The sequence below is a fragment of the Rhinoderma darwinii genome, chromosome 6 (assembly GCF_050947455.1).
Source record: "Rhinoderma darwinii isolate aRhiDar2 chromosome 6, aRhiDar2.hap1, whole genome shotgun sequence".
Classification (NCBI taxonomy): Eukaryota; Metazoa; Chordata; class Amphibia; order Anura; family Rhinodermatidae; genus Rhinoderma; species Rhinoderma darwinii.
In genome coordinates this window covers 21,440,595-21,465,447 of record NC_134692.1, presented here as the reverse complement: position 1 = coordinate 21,465,447, position 24,853 = coordinate 21,440,595, and the positions used below count along the sequence as shown (strand labels likewise).

Below are 24,853 nucleotides of genomic sequence, written 5' to 3'. Positions count from 1 at the left end.
GCAGCCAGTTGCCTTACAGTCAGACATAGAAAGGAGGAGGGGAGGTGATCTCCTGAGACACATATAGAAGAATTCTTTATATATTTCTCACAGCTTTGATTGCAAAATGAGACAGAATTAGATCTTGATGAAAAGGGGGGAATTGATGCCATTTGTTCTATTTTTAAGGCATTTTTAGCATTCAGTAAAATGTTGTATGACTTATAATAAATATTTTTTATGATCCCTCTGCACCAGGTCTGATCGGTCATAGATCTAATCTATTTTTTCAGTACTACAGTCTGTCAATAGACTGCTAAATATCTAATATAAATATAACAAGCCACACCCCTGTCGCTCCCATGCCACGCCCATTTTAAAAGATTGTGAAACTACTATATATGATAATGCACCTTTAAGAATCCTTTAAAAAAAATATCTATGAATATAATATTAATGATTGGATATTAATAATAAACATAGATGGAATATTAGTTATCTTATATTTTAATGAATTAATGTACATATTTAGACTAGCCACCATTAATGTTATGAATGCGATATTTGATGGTTCATGTCTCTCTTTTCCAGTACAAATACAAAACTGGATACCGTAAACAGCAAGGACACCACGTTGGCTTCCGCAGCATCAAGGATGATCCAAAATCTCTATGGGCCATGCATGTGGGCAAGATGCAGAGCCAGAGAGAGTACCATAAAGACTTTGAGAAATGGAAAACGAAGTATAACATGCCTGCGGACATGCTGGGCTTATTGTTGGCCAAGAAGTGCCAGACTCAGGTCAGCGACATTGACTACAGAAAGTACCTGCACCAATGGACATGTCTACCAGATCAGAATGACGTCATCCAGGCCAGGAAAACATATGATATCCAGAGCGATGTAAGTATTATTTGCAATTCTTTACTAGTTTAGTAGTGCAGTCAAGAATATACGGTATACACACATATATATATATATATTATCCATAAAAACAGTCTCAATAATTTAGATTGTATATACCATTGGACTGGCACTAAATGTCATACTTCATCTATCACATTAACATTAAATTTAAGTTTTGCACAATTCGAATTTGTATTTCAATTTTTCATTATTTTCAAGATGTCAGCTTGCTTTCAGTGAATGGAAATATTCTTGTTTACATCCAGAGGCTGTCATTTACGCCTTGACTGTAAACATGGAAGCCATGACACCAGTATGAACAGACCCATAGGTACAAACTGTACATCAGCAGCAGCTCAAAGCTCTCTTCTGTCTTGTTAATTGCCTACAATGTACTAATCAGTATACAATGTGTGCTAATCTTGACTGGATACAATTGTATCAACTTCTCAGCGAAGTGCAGGACTAGGTCTGCACAAGTTTCCAATATCTCTAAATAAGAATGTTTTCATTTACTCAGAGCAAGCAGAGATGTTGAAAATGGTGAGGAATTTAAATACTAAATATATTTAATACAATAAATACAATAATTAATAAATAATAATACCCTCGGAATCTCAATATATTGTTATTGTGAAAATAAATATATTGCAGCCATTTTATTGTACCTGGGAGTTGTTCTGAATTTTAAGCTATAAGATGTAGTGGAAACACATGAAACATAGTTTAATAGATATAGATAGATAGATAGATAGATAGATAGATAGATAGATAGATAGATAGATAGATAGATAGATAGATAGATAGATAGATAGATAGGTAGGTAGATAGATAGATAGATAGATAGATAGATAGATAGATAGATAGATAGATAGATAGATAGATAGATCATATACAAACTTACTTTAGCAAAAGCAGTTTTAATTAATGTTTCACCCCATTGAAAAAATCAGGACACATATATCATACTAAATAGATTTATATTCTGTAAACCTATTTGTTATAGTGCAGTACACCAAAGGAAATACATACAATTTCACAAACCTTCTCCGGCCTATTCTGAATACATTTTCTGTCATTTGTTCTACGGCAGAACTTGTACAAGGCAGACCTGCAGTGGTTGAAAGGAATCGGATGGGCACCAAACGGCTCGTTGGAGGTGGAGAAGAACAAAAGAGCGGCTGAGATTCTAAGTGATAGCAAGTACCGCCAGAAACCAGATACCCTGAAGTTCACTAGTGTGACGGATTCTCTGGAGTTGAACCTCGCAAAAGCCAATGCAGAGATCATGAATAAGGTAATCATTAGGAAAAGTCTGGAGTGTTTAATATGTTTATTTAACATTGGGGGAAATTTACTAAGCAAAATGCCCTAAAATTTTTAAAAATTCTCCCCCAAAAAGTGGAGCACGTCCAAATTTATTATGTTTTTCTATATTTTTTTTTGCATCTACCTTGTAAAATGCAGATGCGGCAAATTTATTAAAGACATGCGCCATTCTTTGGCACAAAATATTGATATATATATATAAGTGTCAGGCATGAGGTGGTCTGAAGAAGAGAGATGTATCTAACGTGCTTCGGGACATGCGCCAAATATATGAAGACATGCATAAGAGGTGTCCTAGAGCTTCACTTGTCAGGATGTACATACGCCGTGTGTTGCCGAGTTCATTCTTATGTGCTACGATTAATAGAATACATGGCAGTAATTATACAAATGTTTCTCTTTTCCAGCGCTTGTACACAGAAGCTTGGAACAAGGATAAGACTTCAATCCATGTGATGCCGGACACTCCTGAGATCGAACTGGCAAAACAAAATCGCATCAATTTCAGTGAGGTAAGTATCGCCAATGTGGGTGCAGGCTGGGGAACTGTACCCAAATAAATTGCCAAAAGTTGCAACATCCAAGATCTTTATATAGATCAAAATTACGGTCGTGTGCATGGGGCCTAAGATGTGATATGAAAATATTCTGATAGTATTTGATCATTGAGCGACTACACACTGCTGATCAGAAGAATAAGCAGTTTGCGGTGCTCCAGTAAGCGCTGCATCCCCTTAATTGTTTACACAATTATGGTGGCTCATCCGTACGGACGCCTGCGCTTAGTACTGCAGCTCCGTCCCATTCAGTTGGCAATTTTTTTGTTCCTGCTCAGTCAAGTTTTCCTGTCTAACATATACTATTTTTATTTTCTTATTACAGAAACAGTACAGACTTGCCTTGGAAGAAAGTAAGAAGAAAGGTTATGATTTACGAGTGGATGCCATCTCAATCAAGGCAGCCAAAGCTTCGAGAGATATAGTCAGTGATGTAAGTCCTGCTGAGCCAAAAGTTTTTAGTTATATTTGATGAAACATTAAGGGTATGTGCACACACACTAATTACGTCCGTAATTGACGGACGTATTTCGGCCGCAAGTCCTGGACCGAACACAGTGCAGGGAGCCGGGTTCCTAGCATCATACTTATGTACGATGCTAGGAGTCCCTGCCTCTCCGTGGAACTACTGTCCCGTACTGAAAACACGATTACAGTACGGGACAGTTGTCCTGCAGAGAGGCAGGGACTCCTAGCGTCGTATATAAGTATGATGCTAGGAGCCCGGCTCCCTGCACTGTGTTCGGTCCACTACTTGCGGCCGAAATACGTCCGTCAATTACGGACGTAAATAGTGTGTGTGCACATACCCTAACTCTCAGAAATAATATTACCCAATTTTGTACTGTTATATATAAAGATGGTTTGCAGTGGTGGACCTTAAATTCTCCGTGAGAGCTTCAAAAAAGCAATAGAGATAAATAAAAAACAAAATGTATTATTGTATAATATTAATATTTTGTATGTTTTTTTTCTCTCATAGTTCAAATACAAAAAAGGATATCGTCAGCAGCAAGGCCATCATGTTGGGTTCAGAAGCTTATTGGATGATCCTAAATCCGTATGGGCCATGCATGTGGCCAAGATCCAGAGTGACCGAGTTTACAAGAAGGACTTTGAGAAGTCAAAGACCAAGTACAACAGCCCCGTGGAAATGCTGTCTGTGCTTTTGGCCAAAAACTGCCAGAAACTGGTCAGCGACATTAACTACCGTCATCGCCTTCACCAATGGACATGTCTACCTGACCAGAATGACGTCATCCAGGCCAAGAAAGCCTATGAACTCCAGAGTGATGTATGTGATACAGTTCATTCAATTATCTCATGTCCCAATGTACCAGATATGTAAATAATCATTTCACCATTGTTTTAAGGCCATCTACAAATCTGATCTGGAATGGCTCAAAGGTATCGGTTGGGTCCCTGTTGGTTCCTTGGAGGTGGAGAAAGCAAAGAAGGCTGGAGCTATACTGAGTGAAAATACTTATCGTCAGAAACCGGACACCTTGAAGTTCACATCTGTTCCTGACTCACTCGAATTGGTTCTTGCCAAGAACAGTGCTCAGCTTATGAATAAAGTAAGTAACAATGGAGCCAAACTCAAACATTACTCGTTCCCTCATTTTCTGTATTTCCCATCAATTTTCAAGTAATCATTATAACCTAATGATCATTATTGAAAGCTTTGTCCAACCTACGACAGTAGATAATATCTATCTTAAAGGCTATGTACACCTTTGAAAACGATTTAAATACACACATATATATATATATATATATGATATGTGTATTAGTGTGTTTTCTAATTACTTTTTATTAAAAATTATTTTTACTTTTTGAGATACAGCTATGTTGTATTCTGTATACATAGCAGGTGTATTGTGCACTGAGACCCGAATCCGTCAGGTCAACGGGTCTGACGGATTCAGTGTCAGCGGGTCTCCACCTGTTATCGATCACATCTAAGATATAAACTTAGATGTGATCGGTAACAGCTCGATCCTGCATGTCAGAGACACACAGGACCCGTTGACACTGAACCCGTCAGTGCTGCTGACCTGACGGATACAGAAATAAGAAACACCTCTTTTGGGATCTTAAACTTCTTGTTTTATTGCCCTGATGTACACCATCAATAGTAGGGATTCATTAAAGGAGAGGGGATGTGGAAAAGAGAAAGAGGGCAAGAAGTATTAGATCACAAGATCTCTAGTAAAACACCGGCTATAGTGGATATGGATTACAATATAGGGATAGGGTGAACGGTCCCTTTTGGAACACCCTATTAAATGTCAGATCCCACTTGGCTATCGAATATTTAGATGTTGTATAAAGCTTTAGAGAAAAAAGCCAAGTGGGGATAGTAAATTTGTCGAGTCTGAGTTGTATACTTAGGTGCTCGGACAGCAAAATTTGGGTGCTGTCAAAATGAGCACTATAGTAGATACTGGCAAGACAAACAAACAGTAAGACTTGGTTGCATAAAGCAACTGAGATGCCAGAAAGTATCAATTTGGACTTCCTTCAAAAGATGCAATGTAAATGTAAATTAAAAAAAAAAAAATGAAAACACACACTTGTATCTTAATATTGGAAAAAATAGCTCTTTTTGTTGGGGCTTGAACATTATCAACATTTATGTATTTAACTTAGAGCTGACAGGGTGACCGTTAAGTCAAAGATACAACTGTTGCATCTAAAGTTCTCCTATTTTGGAGAGGACTCATCAGTGTATGCCTGTGTATCAAGCAGCAGTCGAGGCGAGTCAGCTTTTGGAGGAGCAATAGAAAATGCAACAGTTACATGTACATGCTGAGAGCGGACTCTTTAAAGCCTGTGTGTCAGGCCGAAATCACAGCGAGTCAGCTGTTCAATTGGGGGAGCAGTGGTTTAATACCGCTCTCTCCCTGTACGGTCACAATGAGCAGACGTGCACTGTATTAAATACAGCAGACATGCATGTCGATAACTCAGTCAGAGCGGTGTTAATTACCGCTACTCTGATATAGTTACCCTGCTGTGTGATCGCTGTATATAAGTAAAATGGGGTAAGTATGATTGGGGCACCCAAATTTTGCCGTCCGAGCACCTAAGTATACAACTCAGACTTGTTAAATTTACTATCCCTCTCTATTCCCGAGTGGCTCTTTTCTATAAAGCTTTATACAACATCTAAATATTCAATAGCCAAGTGGGATCTGATAATAGGGTGTTCCAAAAGGGACCGTTCACCCTATCCCTATATGGTAATCGATATCCACTATAGCCGTTTTTTTTTTACTAAAGATCTTGTGATCTAATACTTCTTGCCCTCTTTCTCTTTTCCACATCCCCTCTCCTTTAATTAACCTGACGGATACAGGTTTCAGCGCAAGATACAGCTGCTCTGTATACAGAATACAAAACAGCTGTATCTCAAAAAGTACAATTATTTTTAATACAAAGTAATTAGAAAGTTGCACCAATCACACTGATATAAAAAATAAATAAATTCAAAGTTGTACAAGAGTAAAGAACCATATATCATATATAAAAAATATGTTTCAAACAGTCCCACTATGCCATGTTTCCAAAATGTCGTAATCCAGACACTCCAGAACTGCAGACCACATCCCACCATTCATGTTCATATTTTTACAGTAGCTACAGCACCAATGTTTACCACTGCCAATACATATTACACGGTTTTCACTTTCTTCTATGCCTTGTCTTTCAGCGCCTGTACACTGATGCCTGGAATAATGATAAACGTACTATACACGTCATGCCGGATACTCCTGAAATTTTACTGGCTAAGGCCAACTCTGTAAATATTAGCAATGTAAGTACTACCTAGGTGATAGAAGAATCATATACATTTTGAGTAATGTATATCATTGAAATTGATTTAGAGCTAACAAAGACTTATTTGTTCTGCAGAAAATGTATACCCTTGGATGGGATAAAGCCAAGGCGAAAGGATATGACTTGAAGGCTGACACCATTGCAATCAAAGCTGCCAGGGCTTCCAGAGATATCGCTAGTGATGTAAGTTCTGTTGACTGAAATTGATATGTTCTGTATGTTCACCATATACTTTTACATTTTTCCATAACTCAAATTAATAACAGAGTCTTAAAAGTAAAGTAGATGATAGAAGATATCTGATAAGTGCTCCAAGTCATAGTCATTTGTGTGGAACATCTAGGAGTCCGTCAGGTTCATGAAACGTCATAACATTACATGCTTCAAATGAACTACAGCAGACAATAATACAATGTGAGTCTATTTGGATATCAATTTTAAGATAATTTATCATTTATTTTCTTTTAGTATAAATATAAAAAAGGATATCGTCAGCAGCAAGGCCATCATGTTGGGTTCAGAAGCTTATTGGATGATCCTAAATCCGTATGGGCCATGCATATTGCTAAGATTCAGAGTGACCGAGTTTACAAAAAGGACTTTGAGAAGTCAAAGACCAAGTACAACAGCCCCGTGGAAATGTTGTCAGTTCTTTTGGCCAAGAACTGCCAGAAACTGGTCAGCGACATTGACTACCGTCATCGCCTTCACCAATGGACATGTCTGCCTGACCAGAATGATGTCATACAAGCAAGGAAAGCCTATGATCTCCAGAGTGATGTGAGTTTTGTGTCCTATCGTCATTTACCATATATAAAAGGCCAATAAATAGGTTGCAAATTACGGGTACCGAAATATTTTCACTTTCTTGCAGACTTCCAAATTTCAATGTGATTGGCAATGTTGAAAAATTGCGTTAAATTTTGCTGCAATAAGTGGATTTTGCTTGTTGCAGAACTTAACCCCTTAGTGACCAGCCCATTTTAGGCCCTAATGACCAAGCTATTTTATTCGTTTTTCTATAGTCGCATTCAAAGAGCTATAAAGTTTTTATTTTTTCGTCTACATAGCTGTATGAGGACTTGTTTTTTGCGGGATTAGTTGTACTTTTTAATAGCACCATTTTAGGGTACATATAATTTTTAGATTAACTTTTATTAACCTTTTTGGGGGGATTATAAAAAAAACCTGAAATTCCGCCATTGTTCTATGCGTTTTTAAATTGACGCCGTTCACTATGCGACGTAAATAATATGTTACCTTTATTCTATGGGTCGGTACGATTACGACGATACCACATATGTAGAGGTTTTTTTTATGTTTTACGACTTTTGCACAATATAAACACTTTTGAACTAAAATAATTTGTTTTTGCATCATCGCTTTCCAAGAGCCGTAATTTTTTTATTTTTCCATCAATGTAGTGATTTTTTGGGCTTGTTTTCTGCGGGACAAGACGTAGTTTTGAATGGTACTGTTTTGGGGTGCATGGCACTTATTGATTCATTTTTATTATGACTTTTTTGGGGGGCAATGGAAAACAATTGCAATTTCGCCATTGTTTTTTTCGTTTTTTTTTTACGGTGTTCACCTTGTGGTTTAAATTACATATTAACTTTATTAATGGAGTCATTACGGTCGCGGCGATACCACATATGTGTACTTTTTTTTTTTTTTTTTTTTACACTTTTACTAAATAAAACCACTTTTTATGGAAAAAAATATTTTTTTTTTTACTGTACTTTTTATTAATAATCTTTATTTCACTTTGATGACTGATTTTATTAGTCCCACTAGGGGACTTTACTGTGCGATATTCCGATCGCTGCTATAATGCTTTGGTATACTTCGTATACCAGAGCATTATTGCCTGTCAGTGTAAATCTGACAGGCAATCTGTTAGGACGTGCCTCCGGCGCGTCCTAACAGGCATATGTCCAGGGCAGACCTGGGGGCTTTTATCAAGCCCCCGGCTGCCATGACAGCCCATCGGAGACCCGCGATTGCATTCGCGGGTCGCCGATGGGTGACAGAGGGAGCGCACTCCCTCTGTAAACAAAGTTAAATGCCGCGGTCGCTATTGACGGCGGCATTTAACGGGTTAAACGGCCGTGATCGAAGTAAACTTCGATCGCGGGCGTTGGAGCAGGAGCTCAGCTGTCATCAGACAGCAGAGCCCCAGCTCCTGGCTGCACGGGAGACCCGTACAGGACTTAGGCTAGGCGAACGTAAAAAGGCGTCAGCCTAGCCTAAGGCCCCTTAGTGACCAACGTAAAAAGGCGTATTGGTGGTCACTAAGGGGTTAATATAGGACTTGTCATTAATAAACTATGTTTATTATACTTAATAATATGTACTTTAAAAAAAACACCTTGCTTTTGATAGGTATAAGATCTAACAGCATTGAGGCAGATGATGTTGAATAATATAAGGTATTTTTGTGAACCTCTAATCATAGCTGTGGAAATCCAACCCGATCCACTGGTGTATCTACTAAAACCCACTTCATGTAGATTTGGGGATTGTAGATAAGGAAACTCTGTGATTATTCGGACTCCTCTTTTCTTACGTTGCTCAAGTTCAACAAAGAGGACGGAAAGGAGAATTTCAGTGATAATAGGTTTTCTTCCCCACTCACATCAAAAACTAAATAAAAAATTGGATTGGCTTTCCAAAAGGAGTGCAGTGTATTGAGGAAGAGCAGAAGCTGTTTGGACATAGATCTGACAGCGGATTGTCAATCAACCGTAGTCTGTTTCCAAGAGCAACCAGCAGACATTTGGAAACAGTTATGTAAATGAATGCAGATATGATTTAACTTAAAATGTTAAAACAAAAATTGTCACATAAATAATAAAAACACTTTAGGGTCAAAGTAATGAATAATATTAATAATAATATGAAAAATAATATAATTTTATCATTTAATCCTATTTTTTCAGTGGTTATATAAATCTGACATGGAATGGATCCGTGGCTGTGGATGGATTCCTAATGGCTCCCTGGAAGTGAATAAAGTAAAGAAGGCCCAAGAAATCATAAGTGAACGTCAGTACCGTCAACCTGCAGACCGCATCAAATTCACCAGCATTGTCGATACTCCAGAAGTAGTTTTGGCCAAAGCAAATGCCCTGCAGCTCAGCAATGTGAGTCATGTTAGATTTTTCTCCCGCTTTATGTACTTTTTTGATAAAAACCAAATTGTACTTTTCATGTTTTCATCAAATTTTTTCCTGTTTCACTCCTTATTAGAGCCTTTACCAAGATGCTTGGAATAAGGATAAGCTACATTTCAACCTGCCTTCAGATACACCAGAAATGCTGCAATCCAAGATCAATGCTGTCAACATTAGCAATGTAAGTACTAGGAGATTAATAAAACTTAAAACATGACTCTAACAGAGAAAAATGTTTGTTAAAGAATACAAAACATCACAAAAATAACTAAAAGGAAAGATTATAGGAGGGTCAAATGCCCCCGTGGTCTCTGTCATCTTGGGGCCTCCACTAGCCTACACAGAATGCACAGTAGCACTGACTGTTACTGTTATTCATGCGCTCTATAGCATTACTATTTAGGTACTATGTAGCTCTATTAATTGGGCATTGTAGGGGCATTATTTTTGTATACTGTATGGTGGTGTTATTTGGGCACTGTATGGTACTAGTATTTTGTTGTTAATGTGTTACCGTATATAACCTTGATTTGGCCCTGTTACAAGCTTGTAGCTACCTTACCTTATTTTCTACCCTTTTTGACTCATACAAATAAATAAAATGTCAATGAAAAATATTACAAATAATTTTTGGAAGTTTACACATCCAGATTTAGAGTCGGTACCATTTGTATTTTCTATGGTCTTAGTTTATCTCTGGTTATTGTATCTTCTGTCACTTTAACTGGAGTTTTTGTATTACAGAAACAATACCAGCTTGGCTGGGAGGATACTAAGAAGAAGGGATATGACCTCAGAGTTGATGCGATTGCAATCAAGGCCGCCAAAGCATCAAGAGACATCGCTAGTGATGTAAGTGTTAATAAAAGAGAATGTAAACCCCCCTGTATATTTCTGGAAATCATACTCTCTAACATGGTTCAGAAAGCTATATTGTTAATGAAAACTAATGAGTAAATTGTATATTTTTTTCCACAGTACAAATACAAAAAAGGATATCGTCAGCAGCAAGGCCATCATGTTGGGTTCAGAAGCTTATTGGATGATCCTAAATCCGTATGGGCCATGCATGTGGCCAAGATCCAGAGTGACCGAGTCTACAAAAAGGACTTTGAGAAGTCAAAGACCAAGTACAACAGCCCCGTGGAAATGTTGTCTGTGCTCTTAGCCAAGAACTGCCAGAAATTAGTCAGTGACATTAACTACCGTCATTACCTTCACCAATGGACATGTCTACCTGACCAGAATGACGTCATCCAGGCCAAGAAAGCCTATGAACTCCAGAGTGATGTATGTTGTGTTTATTATAACTCATTTCTAAACATTCCTACACATTAATTCATCAACATTTTTGCTCTTTTTAGTCATTAGCAACTTTACAGGATCAGAACTTTTTATATATTAGTATATGATATCTTGGTTGACTGATATGGTTAAAGGGATTCTCTACTTTGGGTAATCCCTACATTAGAAGAGTCCCTTGACAATATGTTGATAAGAAAGTGTCCCCCTCCTGGTACCCTCGGCGATCGGCTAGAATCTATGGGGAAACTTGCAGTAAGGCCCCATGCACACGACCATATATTTGATCCGTAATTACAGACCGTAATTATAGACCGTAATTACAGACCGTAATTACAGACCCATTCATTTCTATTGACCACGGACAGCTTTCAGTATTTTTACTGATGGGTGTCCGTGCTGAAAAAATTATAGAACCTGTCCTATTCTTGTCCGTAATTACGGCACAAACTCTCCCATAGAAGCCTATGGGCGCTTCCGTAAATACGGACGGCTACGGATGCTCATCCGTAAACCGTCCGTATTTACAGAAGATTTGCTATGCAACATGTTAGTGACATAATTTGCAGCCTCCCTCTTTTTTTATGGATCCGTATATGTGGATGAAATACGGATGCACTACGACTGTATTTACAGACACCCTTCCGTTTATACGGATGAATTACGGATGACTACAAATCCGTGTTTACGGACAGTATTTACGGATAGATTAATATACGGTCGTGTGCATGGGGCCTTAGTGTTCAATTTCACTGCAGCGCCACTACAGGGGAAGTTAGGCATTACATAGTGCCCATTTAAATCAACAGGTTGTCAGTGTAATGCAGGACAGGACAGGTACTCCAGAGCGAGAGACACTCCTTGTAACCGCCCTTCACCCTGGCCAAGAGATGAGGATCCGAAACAGAGGACCCCCCCCCCCTTTATTAACCCTAAATTCCCTAATAGGGTATATGAAACTGGGTATTCTAAACTGGACAACCCTTTTAATGTCATGAGCCCAAAATACTTTAACATTTTAAAAAATTAGTATTAGTGTCAGTTACATGACTATTCTCAACAACATATATGATGTCTGTGATTTTATCCACAGTGGCTCTACAAATCTGACATGGAATGGATCCGCGGCTGTGGCTGGATTCCCAATGGCTCTCTTGAGGTCAACAAAGTTAAGAAGGCTCAGGAAATTATAAGTGAACGCCGGTATCGTCAGCATCCAGACACCATCAAATTCACCAGTATTGTTGATGCTCCTGAATTAGTCCTGGCTAAGACCAATGCTCTACAGATCAGCGATGTGAGTGATGCTGTTTGAACTGGGTCAGAGTTGCCTTTGATACAGTTTGGGTTAGGAAGTTAGGTTTTGTATTGAATTAGTATGTTTCGTATTTTATAATGTCGAAGAATTTTTGGGATTTTTGGTTAGTCTTTTTCAATATATTTATTCACATTAAAGTTTAATATGAGCCCAGTCATCCGATGTTTCCAGGATGAAAATCATTCCATATTTTTTTAAATACTGTCTGTAGGGGTATAGATTTAGATAAGAACCACTTAAGTCTTGTATTTTGATTAATGTGTTATAAATAACATGTATGTATCTATTCTTATCTGTAGCGTGTATATAAAGATGAATGGGATAAAGTGAAAACGAAATTCAGCCTCCCTTCAGACACTCCACAGATGGTCCAGTCCAAGATCAATGCAGCAAACGTCAGCGATGTAAGTCCATCTACAATGTAACAATTTTAGATATTGAAGTTAATCTACATAAATGTGACATTATATACATTTTTTGCAGAAATTGTACAGGAAAGATTGGGATGAAGCCAAGAAGGGCTATGACATAAGAGCAGATGCCATCCCTATCCGCAGTGCCAGGGCTTCAAGAGACATTGCTAGTGACGTAAGAATTATACCACAAGTTTTGTTATTGCATGTTTTACTTGTAATGACTAAATACTCCCCTTCCGCTCCCCCAAAAAAAAAAATATCACAAAGGAAAGTAAATCTATCATCAGACTATGCTGCCCTATATTAGGGCAGCATAGTATGAGGACAGGTCCACTTTCCTATTAGCCAAAAAGCACGAAAAAATATTGTGATGTTTGGCTAATAGGAGCATTCAAAGAATACACCAGACTCATAATTACGAGTCTGGTAAATTCATAAAGTGAATGCTCTCTCTACTGCCCCCCGTCCCTCTCGGCGATGATTGGCGGCTAGCTGCATACATACCAGGCCATCAATCAATGTAAGTAGGGTGGAGAAAGTGCTCCCCTCATGAATACAATAGATCATTACTATAATTCTGCCATATTCTTCAATCAGTCCTATTAGCGAAATGGCAAAATATTTTTTTTGTACTGTTTTGGCTCATAGGAGAGCGGACTTGTCCCTATACTATGCTGCCCTTATATAGGGAAGCATAGCCTGATGACAGATCCACTTTAAGCCATTTCCCTATAGTATAGGCCACACCTCGGTCAACTTGTAATAGGCCTTTTTTTTAGGAATAATACGCCTCTTTCCCCCAAGCCAAATTTTTTACCTCAGAAAAACTTTATACCACGTTGATATTTAAGCTTTGACACTTTATGAACCCAATGGTCGTCAACAAGAACTTATTTTTCTGTGTGCTTAGAATGGTATAATAAATATATTCTGCACAATTCATTCATTATCATGTTAATTTTCTCATTATAGTACAAATATAAAATTGCCTATGAGAAACAGAAGGGTCACTACATTGGAGCCCCCACAGCCAAGGATGACCCTAAGCTGATGTTGTTGATCAATGCCGGCAAGCTTCCAAGTAACTTAAGATATAAGCAAAATTACGAGAAAACAAAGACCAAGCTTAACATACCGGCAGATATGGTGTCCATTGTAACAGCCAAGCAAGTCCAGGCAGCTGCCAGTGAGATCGATTACCGTCATTACCTGCACCAGTGGACATGTCACCCTGACCAGAATGATTGCATCCAAGCCAAGAAAGCTTATGAATTGCAGAGTGATGTAAGTATATGAGGTTCAATTCATTTTTAGTTGTAAAAAGACAATAGAAACAATATTGTAAAGTACACAGCATATATACAGTATACACATTGGTAACAAAGTGCATATTAATGTACATAGAAGAACAAGAAATAAGAAGCTAGATATGAATACATAAAATAGAATAATACAAAAACAAACATATTTGGTGGTGGTGACATATATACCAAAAAAGGCATATTGGATATGAAGTCTACATTTCCTTGCTTGAGGAGCTATATTGACAGTTACATGTAGTGTATTGGAATAAATTAAGGTCTTATAAACTAATAGAGTGTTAATGGAGAAGCAAATGGACATGAGGCAGGTCTGTCCAGGGGGCCCAATTACACAAACATTATTGTCTAAGTCCTCTACAGGTAGCAAAGTGTAGTTCATATTGGAAATGTAAGAAAACCCTATTGAGTATTTGAGAGAGGTTCAACGCATCACCTGATTTCCATCTTTTAGCGATGTGAAATCTTGTAGCAATAATAATATGTCCTGCTGGCCACCTGAACACTATCGGCACAGAATCCCATTGTAGATCTAGTAAGGCTCGTGTAGGAGTCGGTTTATATTCTATTCCCATCAAATCTGAGATATATTTGAAAATAAGTTTCCAAAACAGATAAACAGATTTGCAAGTGCACCATAAATGATATAGTGTACCTCTAGCTCCACAATTTCTCCAACACAAAGGTGAAGCACCTATTGACATATGCTGTAAGCAAACCGTAGTAAGACACCATATAAGGCCTCGTTCACATCTACGTTGGGGTCCCGTTCTGACGTTCCGTCTGAGATTTCCGTCAGAACGGGACGCTGAACAGACACAAACTGACACGAATGGAAACCAGGGGTTTCCGTTTCCATCACCATTGATTTCAATGGTGACGGATCCGGTGGCCATGGCTTCCGTTTGTCTCTGTTGTGAATCGGACCCGTCGTTTTCCCAGAATTAATAGCGTAGTCAACTACGCCATTGCTTCGCTATTGTTTCCGCCAAAACAATGGGTCCGGTGCAAAACAGAGACAAACGGAAACCATGGGCATCGGATCCGTCACCATTGAAATCAATGGTGATGGGAACGGAAACCTCTGGTTTCCGTTCGTGTCAGTTTATGTCTGTTCAGGGTCCCGTTCTGGCGGAAAGCTCCAACTTAACGTCAGATCGGGACCCCAACGCAGATGTGAACAGAGCCTTAGTTGTATTTTCCTATCCGCTTCCAAATGGTTGACACATTTAGAAATTCTATTTTTATGAGATAAAGCATTTTCCACTCATCCTCCGTGAAATTTAGTCCTAAGTCGGTTTCCCATTGGGTTATGTATTTTGTTTTGATAAGTGAGTCATGAGTGACTAAAGAATTATAGGCCGAAGGCAAAACCTTAAGGAGGGTCTTCTCAGAGTCTAGGAATTTCTGGAATAAAGAAGGAACTCCAATCATCATATTGCCTACGGTATACTTTTGAAAGATGTGTCGTATCTGCAGAAACATATAAAATTGGTTCTTTGGAATGTCATACTTCCGTTGCAAGTCGCTGAAAGAGCAGAGATGTGAACCCCCATAGATATTAGATATAAGTTTGACTCCCAGAGTAATCCATAGGGAGAGATCTACGTTAGTGATCCAAAAGGATAAGTATGATATAGGACAACATTTTAAAGAACCATTATATATCTTATAAACTGAGTATGCTTTACCCCAGGTCAGGATCATGTGTTTGGTAGTCGGCAAAAAATGCTTATTTGTTTGAACCCCCACTAGAATACCCAACAAAGTAGCTTTTATATCCAAATTATGAACAAAGTCCCTCTACTTGTTTCCAATGAGTAAATACATCTGAACTCCAGCAATGTTTAATAGCCGCTAATGTTGCTGCCATATAATAATAGTTTACATTTGGAACTCCTAAAACGCCCCTAGAGACATGTGTCATCATTAAGGTTTTGGAAACGCGTGCCTTCTTGTTCTCCCATATCAATTTAAGCAGCACATTTTGGATGTCCATAAAGGTTGACAATAGCACTTGTAAAGGAATAGTGCGTAGATAATAAAGTATTTTGGGCATGAGCCACATTTTGGTTAAATTAATCCTGTCTATTCAAGAGATTATGGCGTGATATAAGTATATGGATGGTCATTGTAGTCATCCTCCACAGGTCAATAGTATTAAGGTTGGTCAACTTTCTCCTAAAATGTCTTGTTGTTCAAATCCCTACCCCATCCTTAATAATGACCTTAGCTGGGGTAGACGAGAGCCAGGAAAGGAAGATCAACTTTAGTCTTTTCAGCTTACAGATAGACCCACTAAGTGCAGTTGCACACGACCGAGTGCCACTCGGGCCGTTTTTCACAGTATCCGAGTGGCACCGGATAGTTTTCACAGACCCATTCACTTTAGCAGGTGAATCGGGTCCGTGAAAACTGACCCGATTCTCTGATCAATGGAAAGATAGGAAATGTCCTATCTTTCCACAGATCACTGACGGGACCCGGCCAATGCACACTGTCGTGTGAATGAGACATTAGTTGGTGGGAAGGAGATCTGACAATATATTGAGTGGAATGAATGACTGGGCTACTGGTTGGGTTGACCTGTTTATTGACTATATTTTAAAGAAGAATAATGTATATTCATTATCAAGATTAAATAATATCCCACAGATAGAATTACATTGAGTGATGTTAATAATCTTCTTAATATGTCCACCAATTACCGAATAGATTCTTCCAGGTTACTAGCAAGATAAAATTTAAATGGGTTGTCCAGGATTAGAAAGACATGTCTGCTTTCTTCCAGAAACAAGCCACAACTGTTCACAGGTTGTGAGTTTTATTTAAAGCTCAGCCCCATTCACTTCAATAAAGCTAAACTGCAATACCAGACTCAACCCATGGACAGGTGTGGCACTGTTTCAGGAAGAAAGCAGCCATGTTTTTGTAATCCTTTACAACACCTTTAATTTGTTGCCGTAGAAGGAGTCAAAATAGATAGTTGTCCATGTGGGAACTGAAGACTACATCCATGTAGTCTACACAACCCCATTAATTGATAGTCCATAATTCCAATTTGTAGGTAGAACACATTTATTAAACTTTATACTGAAGAAAGATATCTAAAATGTAAGTATCTTACTCTTTGTTCTTCTAGAACCTCTACAAATCAGATCTGGAATGGATTCGAGGATGTGGGTGGATGCCAAATGGCTCAGTGGAAGTTAAGAAAGTTAAATATGCTCAAGACATCTTGAATGAGCATCTTTATCGTCAACCAGCCAGCGGCTTGAAGTTTACCAGTATTGTGGACCTTCCATCCGTCGTCTTGGCAAAATCCAATGCTGACCAGATCAGTGAGGTAAGTTGAGTTGACAATATGGCTTCATGTTCATTTTTTTAGAATGTATTACAAAATGTAATAATATATTCACTTGATTTATTTTATTTCTTAAGTCCAAATATAAAGAGGCTTGGGAACAAGACAAGAGAACCATCCATGTCATGCCGGATACTCCTGAGATTATGCTATCAAAGGCTAATTCTCAAAATGTCAGCAATGTAAGTATCTATGTGGCTTGCATTACCACATTGGTTTTCAAGTTTTAAGACTAAAATTTAGAGTAATCTCACATGAAGGACTATCTTATTCCCAAGTAAGTATGTAATTAACCTTGGAATGTTCACCGGTCTGATGTACTACCTGTGGCCTGGGGCAGGATGTAATGTGGCAAGGGGTCGACATCCCAGGTGGCCATGTAGATCTGGTCCTCATCAGAGCACCAGAATAGACTCAAAGAAGTTGTTAAGTTCTTAAACACTAAGAAGGAAAGTTATCAACTGGTTTACGCCACTTTAGTGGCGTAAAAAAGTAGTACGTTTTGGTGCACACCATATTTACACGAAAATGTACAACTCTTTCCGTCTTTATGCTTTTTAAGAAAAACATTTTTATTGAACACATTGAATATACAAAGTATAGAGACGATTACAAACGTATACAGACAATGTTTTATTTTCAACATATTATTTGTTAGCTTTTGTAAATGAAAGGGCTCTTGATGCTTTTGAAAAGAGGCGAGAAAAGTGTTAACCGGGAGGGGCAGGACCACGATGAACTGGCATATTAAATATTATGTACGCCAGAAATTAATGCAAATTATAGCGAAAATGTAAATTTCTGGCATTAGTGCAGTTCAATATGCGCCAAATTTGTTAACAGGTGCCCGAATTTGGCAAATTTCACAACGTACTTCAGTTTAAGACTGATGTATGAAATTCCAGTCATAATAAATTTGTCTCTAAGGGTATGTAAACACGCCCTATTTACGGATGTAATTCAGGCGTTTTACGCCTCGAATTACGCCCGAAAATACGGCTCCAAACCAGCTGTAAACATCTGCCCATTGAATTCAATGGGTCTTACGATGTTCTGTGCAGATGTGCTTGTCAATTCTTGGGACGTAATTGGAGCCGTTTTTCATTGACTCCAATGAAGAACAGCTCCAAATTACGTCCGAAAAAGACGCGGCGAAAAACGCAAGTAAATGCAATTACGTCTGAAATTCAGGAGCTGTTTTCGCCTGAAAAGTTTGTAATATACTGTATGTCAAAATTTTATTGGAGTCCCTTCAAGCACTGTAATCCAACAATATGGCTCTCTGAGATCAAAAAAGTTTGTGCACCCCTTGTCTGATACCTTTAATTAACACTGTAGGCTTAGATACTAATAAACCTTTAAGAAACATTTTTGTGCTCCTGTTCTTAGACTCATGTTTCTTATTTCAGAAACTTTACAGAGAAGGTTGGGATAAGGTGAAAATGATTTATGACCTCAGGTCAGATGCAATTCCCATTAAAGCAGCTAGGGCCTCAAGAGATATTGCAAGTGATGTGAGTATTGTGTTATTATATAATATACTGTATAATATACTGTATAATTAATCAGTAAAAATGTTTGACAAAAATGTTAGTTTTTTTTAAATTATTTTTACAATGAAGAGAATCTCAACTCCAAGTTCTTTATCTACATTACAAAATTCTTGACCTTATATAGCGATATGGTGGATTGACACTCTTTGCACTCTCCTTGATTTCATTGCTTCCTACAGTATAAATACAAGATTGCCCATGAGAAACAGAAGGGTCATTACATCGGAACTCCCACAGCTCATGATGACAACAAGCTGGCCTGGTATTTGAAGACATCTAAACTTCCCAGTAACCTGGAATACAAGAAGGACTTTGAAAAAATAAAGACAAAGTTAAACCTACCAGCAGATATGGTGTCGATCGTTGCAGCCAAGCAATGTCAAGTTTTGGTCAGTGACATTGATTACCGACGCTACTTGCACCAATGGACATGTCTGCCGGATCAGAATGACGTCATTCAAGCTAGAAAAGCCTACGACCTCCAGAGTGATGTAAGTTACCAATTTGAGTACTTGTTTGAAGAGACTATCCCAAACACTCGACCAAGGCAAAGACAAAATTTTGATTATATGGAATTTAACTTGAACACAATTTCATTATAAATCACATAAATGATACAGATCATTTCTAAAGTTTTGTTTACATAAGAGCTGACATGATGCTTATTTGTCATTAAATTTGGTTGATGTACTCTATTAATACATCATGGCACGTTAAAGGGAAAAAGTATACATATACCTCTGGGTAGTTTGTAGAGGAACCATCTGGGGTCCCGAAACATGGTTTGGCCTGTAATGGAAGGCCTTAGGTTAAAAATCTCTGTGGTTGTAAGATAAAAGAGAAATTCTAAATAAAATAATTGTTGTAATATGGCTGGTAGCGGCTATATTAGAGGCAAACACTTCTTTCCTGTATTGTCTGTATAGACAGTGCAGCAGGGTGTATGTGTGTTTTGTGGCATCTGCAATGAATGGGAGTTAATGGACAGAAGAGTGTCCATAGAATAATATAGTCTCCAGGAAGAAATGACATACTGCTCCTGTCGCAGAGACCAGAGAGCTGCATACAGGCCTTATCTGTGTGCATAGTGTTGCTATCTTGCCTTATCTAGTCCTTCAGCAGTACAATAGAGCTGTATTCTGCCATTGAATCCCTGTCCTCTCATGATAATGAGACGCCTGTGCTGACCCTGTCCCAATCTACACAGAAAGCTGAAAGTGAGGTGCAGAAAACAGAAAAAATGTCAGCCTATTGTGTAAGCTTTGGTGTCTAGTGTTAAAACTGGAATATTTCCGATTTATTTTGTATGGATAATCACATAAAAAATATAATAAACTCACCTCCAAAAATGAATTCGAATGTGTTAATAATAAAAATCTATTTCTGTTTATTTGCAGGCACTCTACAAATCAGACCTGGAGTGGCTCCGTGGAATTGGTTGGATGCCAAATGACTCCCATGATGTTAAGAAGGTTAAGTTTGCCCAGGAAATCATAAGTGAGGTACAGCTAATTCTTCTTTATTATAATAGATCATGGAAAATTGTAAAACAATAAGTCTGGTTACACGATGATAGTAAAAAAAACAAAAAACATTAAAATACTTTTTTGTTTGCAGAATAAGTATAGAACTAAACCAGACACTCTCCGCTTCACAGCCGTCACTGACAGAGTGGATTATGTCTCAGCTAAGCAAGGCGCAGAAATCCTGAGTGATGTAAGTATCCTTTAAAAAAAATTGTTACTAGTGGATTTTTTTTTACGTTTTATGCAAATTGATTTTGGATTAGGCTATATTTAGTGCCAGTCCTTTAGGGAACTGTTCTCCATTCAGAGCATAAAGGTATGCTTGACAGTAAAGTCCAAGGAGTCTGGAACTTAAAATGGGCAGTGACATCACCAGTTTCCCTAGATAGCCCGCCAGACATCAGTCTGATGTCACTAGTCCTCCACAGATAACTCTTTCTACTCAATCTCTGCTTTCTATACTCTTCCTTTTTGTGCCATATCTGGTATATACAGAGATGATGGAGGTTATATACAGGAATGATGGCTGGTATATACACAGGGATGATGGTTAATATATACAGGGATGATGGGGGTTATATATGGGGATGATAGCTGGAGCATCCATCATCTCTGTACACAACCCCCTATCATCCCTGTATATACCAGTCATTATCCCTGTATATAACCCCCATCATACATGTATATACCAGCCTGGCTGGTATATACAGAGATGATGGAGGTTATATACAGAAATAATGGCTGGTATATACAGGGATGATGGGGGTTATATATGGAATGATAGCTGGAGCAGCCATCATCCATGTATATAACCCCCATCATCTCTGTACACAACCCCCTATCATCCCTGTATATAACTATATAACCCCCATCATCACTGCACACAACCCCCTATAATCCCTGTATATAACTGTATATTACCCCCATCATCACTGTACACAACCCCCTATCATCCCTGTATATACCAGCCATCATCCCTGTATATAACCCCCATCATCACTGTATATAACCCCCATCATACCTGTATATACCAGCCTGGCTGTTTTTAAACAGGGATGATGGAGGTTATATACAGGAATGGTGGCTGGTATGTACAGGGATGATGGGGGTTATATATGGGGATGATAGCTGGAGCAGCCATCATCCATGTATATAACCCCTATCATCTCTGTTCCCAATCCCCTATCATCCCTGTATGTACTAGCCATCATCCCTTTATATAACTGTATAACCCTCACATACCTGTATCAGTTTTAAAAAATGGATCACATGATTATTTTTGAGTTTGAGCCAACGTGGAACTCGACTTGGTGAGTAACATGTTTTTTTAAATGTATTTTCTATGTGTATATTAAATTGTTTTTCTATCTGAATTATAATAGTTGCATGCTGTAGGCCTAACTGTGAATGTACTTCTAGCCGCTCACCTGCTCTGCTCCTGGGATTTGTATATGATAAGGTTTATGTGATGGATTAGAGCCGATGTTCTCGTTGCTTATATTTGGCTGGTCTACTGCTTTCAAGTATCAAGTTGGTTTGGATGTGTATCTCCTTTTGATATACGGCTGACCTGGTATTATATTCGGCTATTAAACTTCCATAGATTAGGATGTGTCTCTGATATTGAGATGGCTGCCGTGTCTTCTCCTGTTAATCATTCTTAATGCAATTGTCCCCTTCTTTTCTAATGTTTTGCACAATGTAGTAGATAGCATTTAAACTCGGCTATACATGTGTAATGTACTTAAGAGCCTTTTATACTGATCTCAAACTTGTAATTATCATGGATAATATAGCAGCGTATACAGTACAGCACTCCTGCTCATTCACAATGAGAACCACTAGGATTAGGATGCGCCTCTGCAGTTGTAAAAATGCATTGGAGGGGCCTACTGGGTTGCGGCCCCCTCAGCTATGTTTCGTCCCCCCCTATGATAAACCCCTAGCTACGCCTCAGGTCCTCTATGTAGTCCATACGCCCTTAGGGCATATGTACAGGGGCTATCTTGATAAGAGATTAAGTATTGGTAGGAACCAGCATTTCATGATGGTCTGGTGTGAAAAAACAAATAGATAATGTTCCATTTTAGTATCCTGTATGCTCTTACCTAACTATTATTTTATTCTTTTCTTTTTAGATTAAATATCATGAAGCTTGGAACAACATTAAGTCACATTACACAGCTTTGAGCGATACTCCCCTGCTGCTTACGGCAAAAGAAGCAGCCAAGAATGTCAATAATGTATGTACATATAATCATAATATATATACCGCATATGTGGGTCTGTATATATTTATGGGGATTGGAATACAATATTGTACTTATATGGGATAGATAGATTATCTATCTATCTATCTATCTATCTATCTATCTATCTATCTATCTGTCTGTCTGTCTGTCTGTCTGTCTGTCTGTCTGTCTATCTATCTATCTATCTATCTATCTATCTATCTGTCTGTCTGTCTGTCTGTCTGTCTATCTATCTATCTATCTATCTCTCTCTCTCTCTCTATCTAATCTATCTATCTATCTATCTATCTATCTATCTATCTCATATCTATCTATGCCCTTATTTATTTTTCTATTTTAATTTCACGCTTAATTGTTTTGTATTTTTCTTTTCTAGAAATTGTACACAGAAGGCTGGGATAATATTAAGGCAACTGGCTACCTATTACCCCATGACGCAGTGCAGATAAAGCACGCCAGAAAGAGTGACACTGCACAGAGTGAGGTAATCATGTCCCATTTACCTATATATCTGAATTAATAGAAGACACTCCATCAATGTGTTATATAAGGAATTGCACTATACAGTAGTACAGTACTCAAAATGTAATTAATTTTCAATAATTTCCAGGAATCAAATTTTTAATAATTGGAGCCTAAAAATTAGAGATAGCGATCAACTATTTATTACTTTTAGGGGATTATTTAGAGCCATGTGGAGACGATTTTTGAACTGTGCCACAACAGGAGATACAATTGTAAAAACTTTTTGGAGCACAAAATATCCGAATTATCATAGCACGTGCTTATATATCAAAGCATATATTTCCTGAATCCACATATATTAGAAGTACGTATGCTTATCAATCCTCAAAATGGGGCCTCCTCCTGGCTTATGTTCATACTACTCCATCCCTACATACAGGGAAAGTGCTTTTTTGGCCACTTTCTTCCCTTTCGACCATTGGCCCGGCCCTTCCAATGCTTTTGGTCCACACTTCCCATAATTTGTAGAGGAGACTAGGCTAAAATGGGTTTCCTGTTTTACTGAGCCCTATAGCATCTTCTGGTTTGCTTATATGATTATTTCTCCCTTAATTGGTTGCCAGAAAATAATCAAACAAAAAATTTCTCACCACAAAATGGCGCCCTTCACTGTTCTATTGTGTCTGAAAATTATATTCTAAATACAAATACTTATCCTATTTTTTTTTATATTTTTCTTGTTTTTATTTTAGTTGAAGTACAAAGCTGAATACATCAAACAGAGAGGTCACTACGTTGGCGTTCCAAATGCTGATGCTGATCCTAAACTAAAATGGTTCAAACATACCAACCTGATCCAGAATGACAGAGAATATAAAAAACTTTATAACAAGTGCAAGTCTAAAATCAATATTCCTGGTGACATGGTATCAATCGAATCAGCTAAACAAGGGCAGAGCTTGGCCAGTGATATTTACTATCGTCATTACCTTCACCAGTGGACATGCCACCCTGACCAAAATGACTGCATCCAAGCCAGGAAGGCTTATGACTTGCAGAGTGATGTAAGTTATGGAGACATTCTTAAAGGGAATGTGTCATGTATTTAATTGTAGTTTTAATAATTAGATTTAGGTACATAGATGACAAATAATATGCTTATTCTGTTTTGTTTTTTTAAATTGTGGCTATTTATGTTTTTTTTTATATAAAAACTTCCATGGGGCGACGATATTGTAGGCATACACTTCCTTCCTATATTTCGGATATAGACAGTACAGCAGGGTATGTGTGCTTTATAGCAGCTGAAATGAATGGGAGACAATGGGCAGAGAAATGTCATAGATTATTACAATCTCCAGAAAGTGATGGAGGGCAGTGCCTTTTCCCAGAGACCAGGTAGTGACAGAAGAGATGCGTTCAGAGCCTTTGTGTATAGTGCTGTACTAACTTATCTAGTCATCCAGCAGTACTATAGAGCTGTCATTAACTTGCCCAACCTCAAATGATAATGACATGACTCTGTTCATTCTGTCCCAGTCAACACAG

At 38.1% G+C, this 24,853-nt stretch overlaps 1 protein-coding gene across 1 annotated transcript in view; it reads left to right on the top strand.

The window, feature by feature from the left end:
• NEB (nebulin) overlaps positions 1-24,853 on the top strand; it is a 156,666-nt gene that overhangs the window by 68,600 nt on the left and 63,213 nt on the right. Inside the window, exons 56-81 of the mRNA XM_075831032.1 lie at positions 571-882; positions 1,979-2,182; positions 2,622-2,726; positions 3,097-3,204; positions 3,754-4,065; positions 4,145-4,348; positions 6,487-6,591; positions 6,690-6,797; positions 7,083-7,394; positions 9,557-9,760; positions 9,867-9,971; positions 10,535-10,642; positions 10,769-11,080; positions 12,186-12,389; positions 12,710-12,814; positions 12,894-12,998; positions 13,799-14,110; positions 17,288-17,491; positions 17,587-17,691; positions 18,919-19,023; positions 19,242-19,553; positions 20,460-20,564; positions 20,680-20,778; positions 22,727-22,831; positions 23,217-23,324; positions 24,058-24,369. Coding sequence (XP_075687147.1) covers positions 571-882; positions 1,979-2,182; positions 2,622-2,726; positions 3,097-3,204; positions 3,754-4,065; positions 4,145-4,348; positions 6,487-6,591; positions 6,690-6,797; positions 7,083-7,394; positions 9,557-9,760; positions 9,867-9,971; positions 10,535-10,642; positions 10,769-11,080; positions 12,186-12,389; positions 12,710-12,814; positions 12,894-12,998; positions 13,799-14,110; positions 17,288-17,491; positions 17,587-17,691; positions 18,919-19,023; positions 19,242-19,553; positions 20,460-20,564; positions 20,680-20,778; positions 22,727-22,831; positions 23,217-23,324; positions 24,058-24,369 — 4,680 coding nt within the window. The remainder of the gene's footprint in view (positions 1-570; positions 883-1,978; positions 2,183-2,621; positions 2,727-3,096; positions 3,205-3,753; positions 4,066-4,144; positions 4,349-6,486; positions 6,592-6,689; positions 6,798-7,082; positions 7,395-9,556; positions 9,761-9,866; positions 9,972-10,534; positions 10,643-10,768; positions 11,081-12,185; positions 12,390-12,709; positions 12,815-12,893; positions 12,999-13,798; positions 14,111-17,287; positions 17,492-17,586; positions 17,692-18,918; positions 19,024-19,241; positions 19,554-20,459; positions 20,565-20,679; positions 20,779-22,726; positions 22,832-23,216; positions 23,325-24,057; positions 24,370-24,853) is intronic.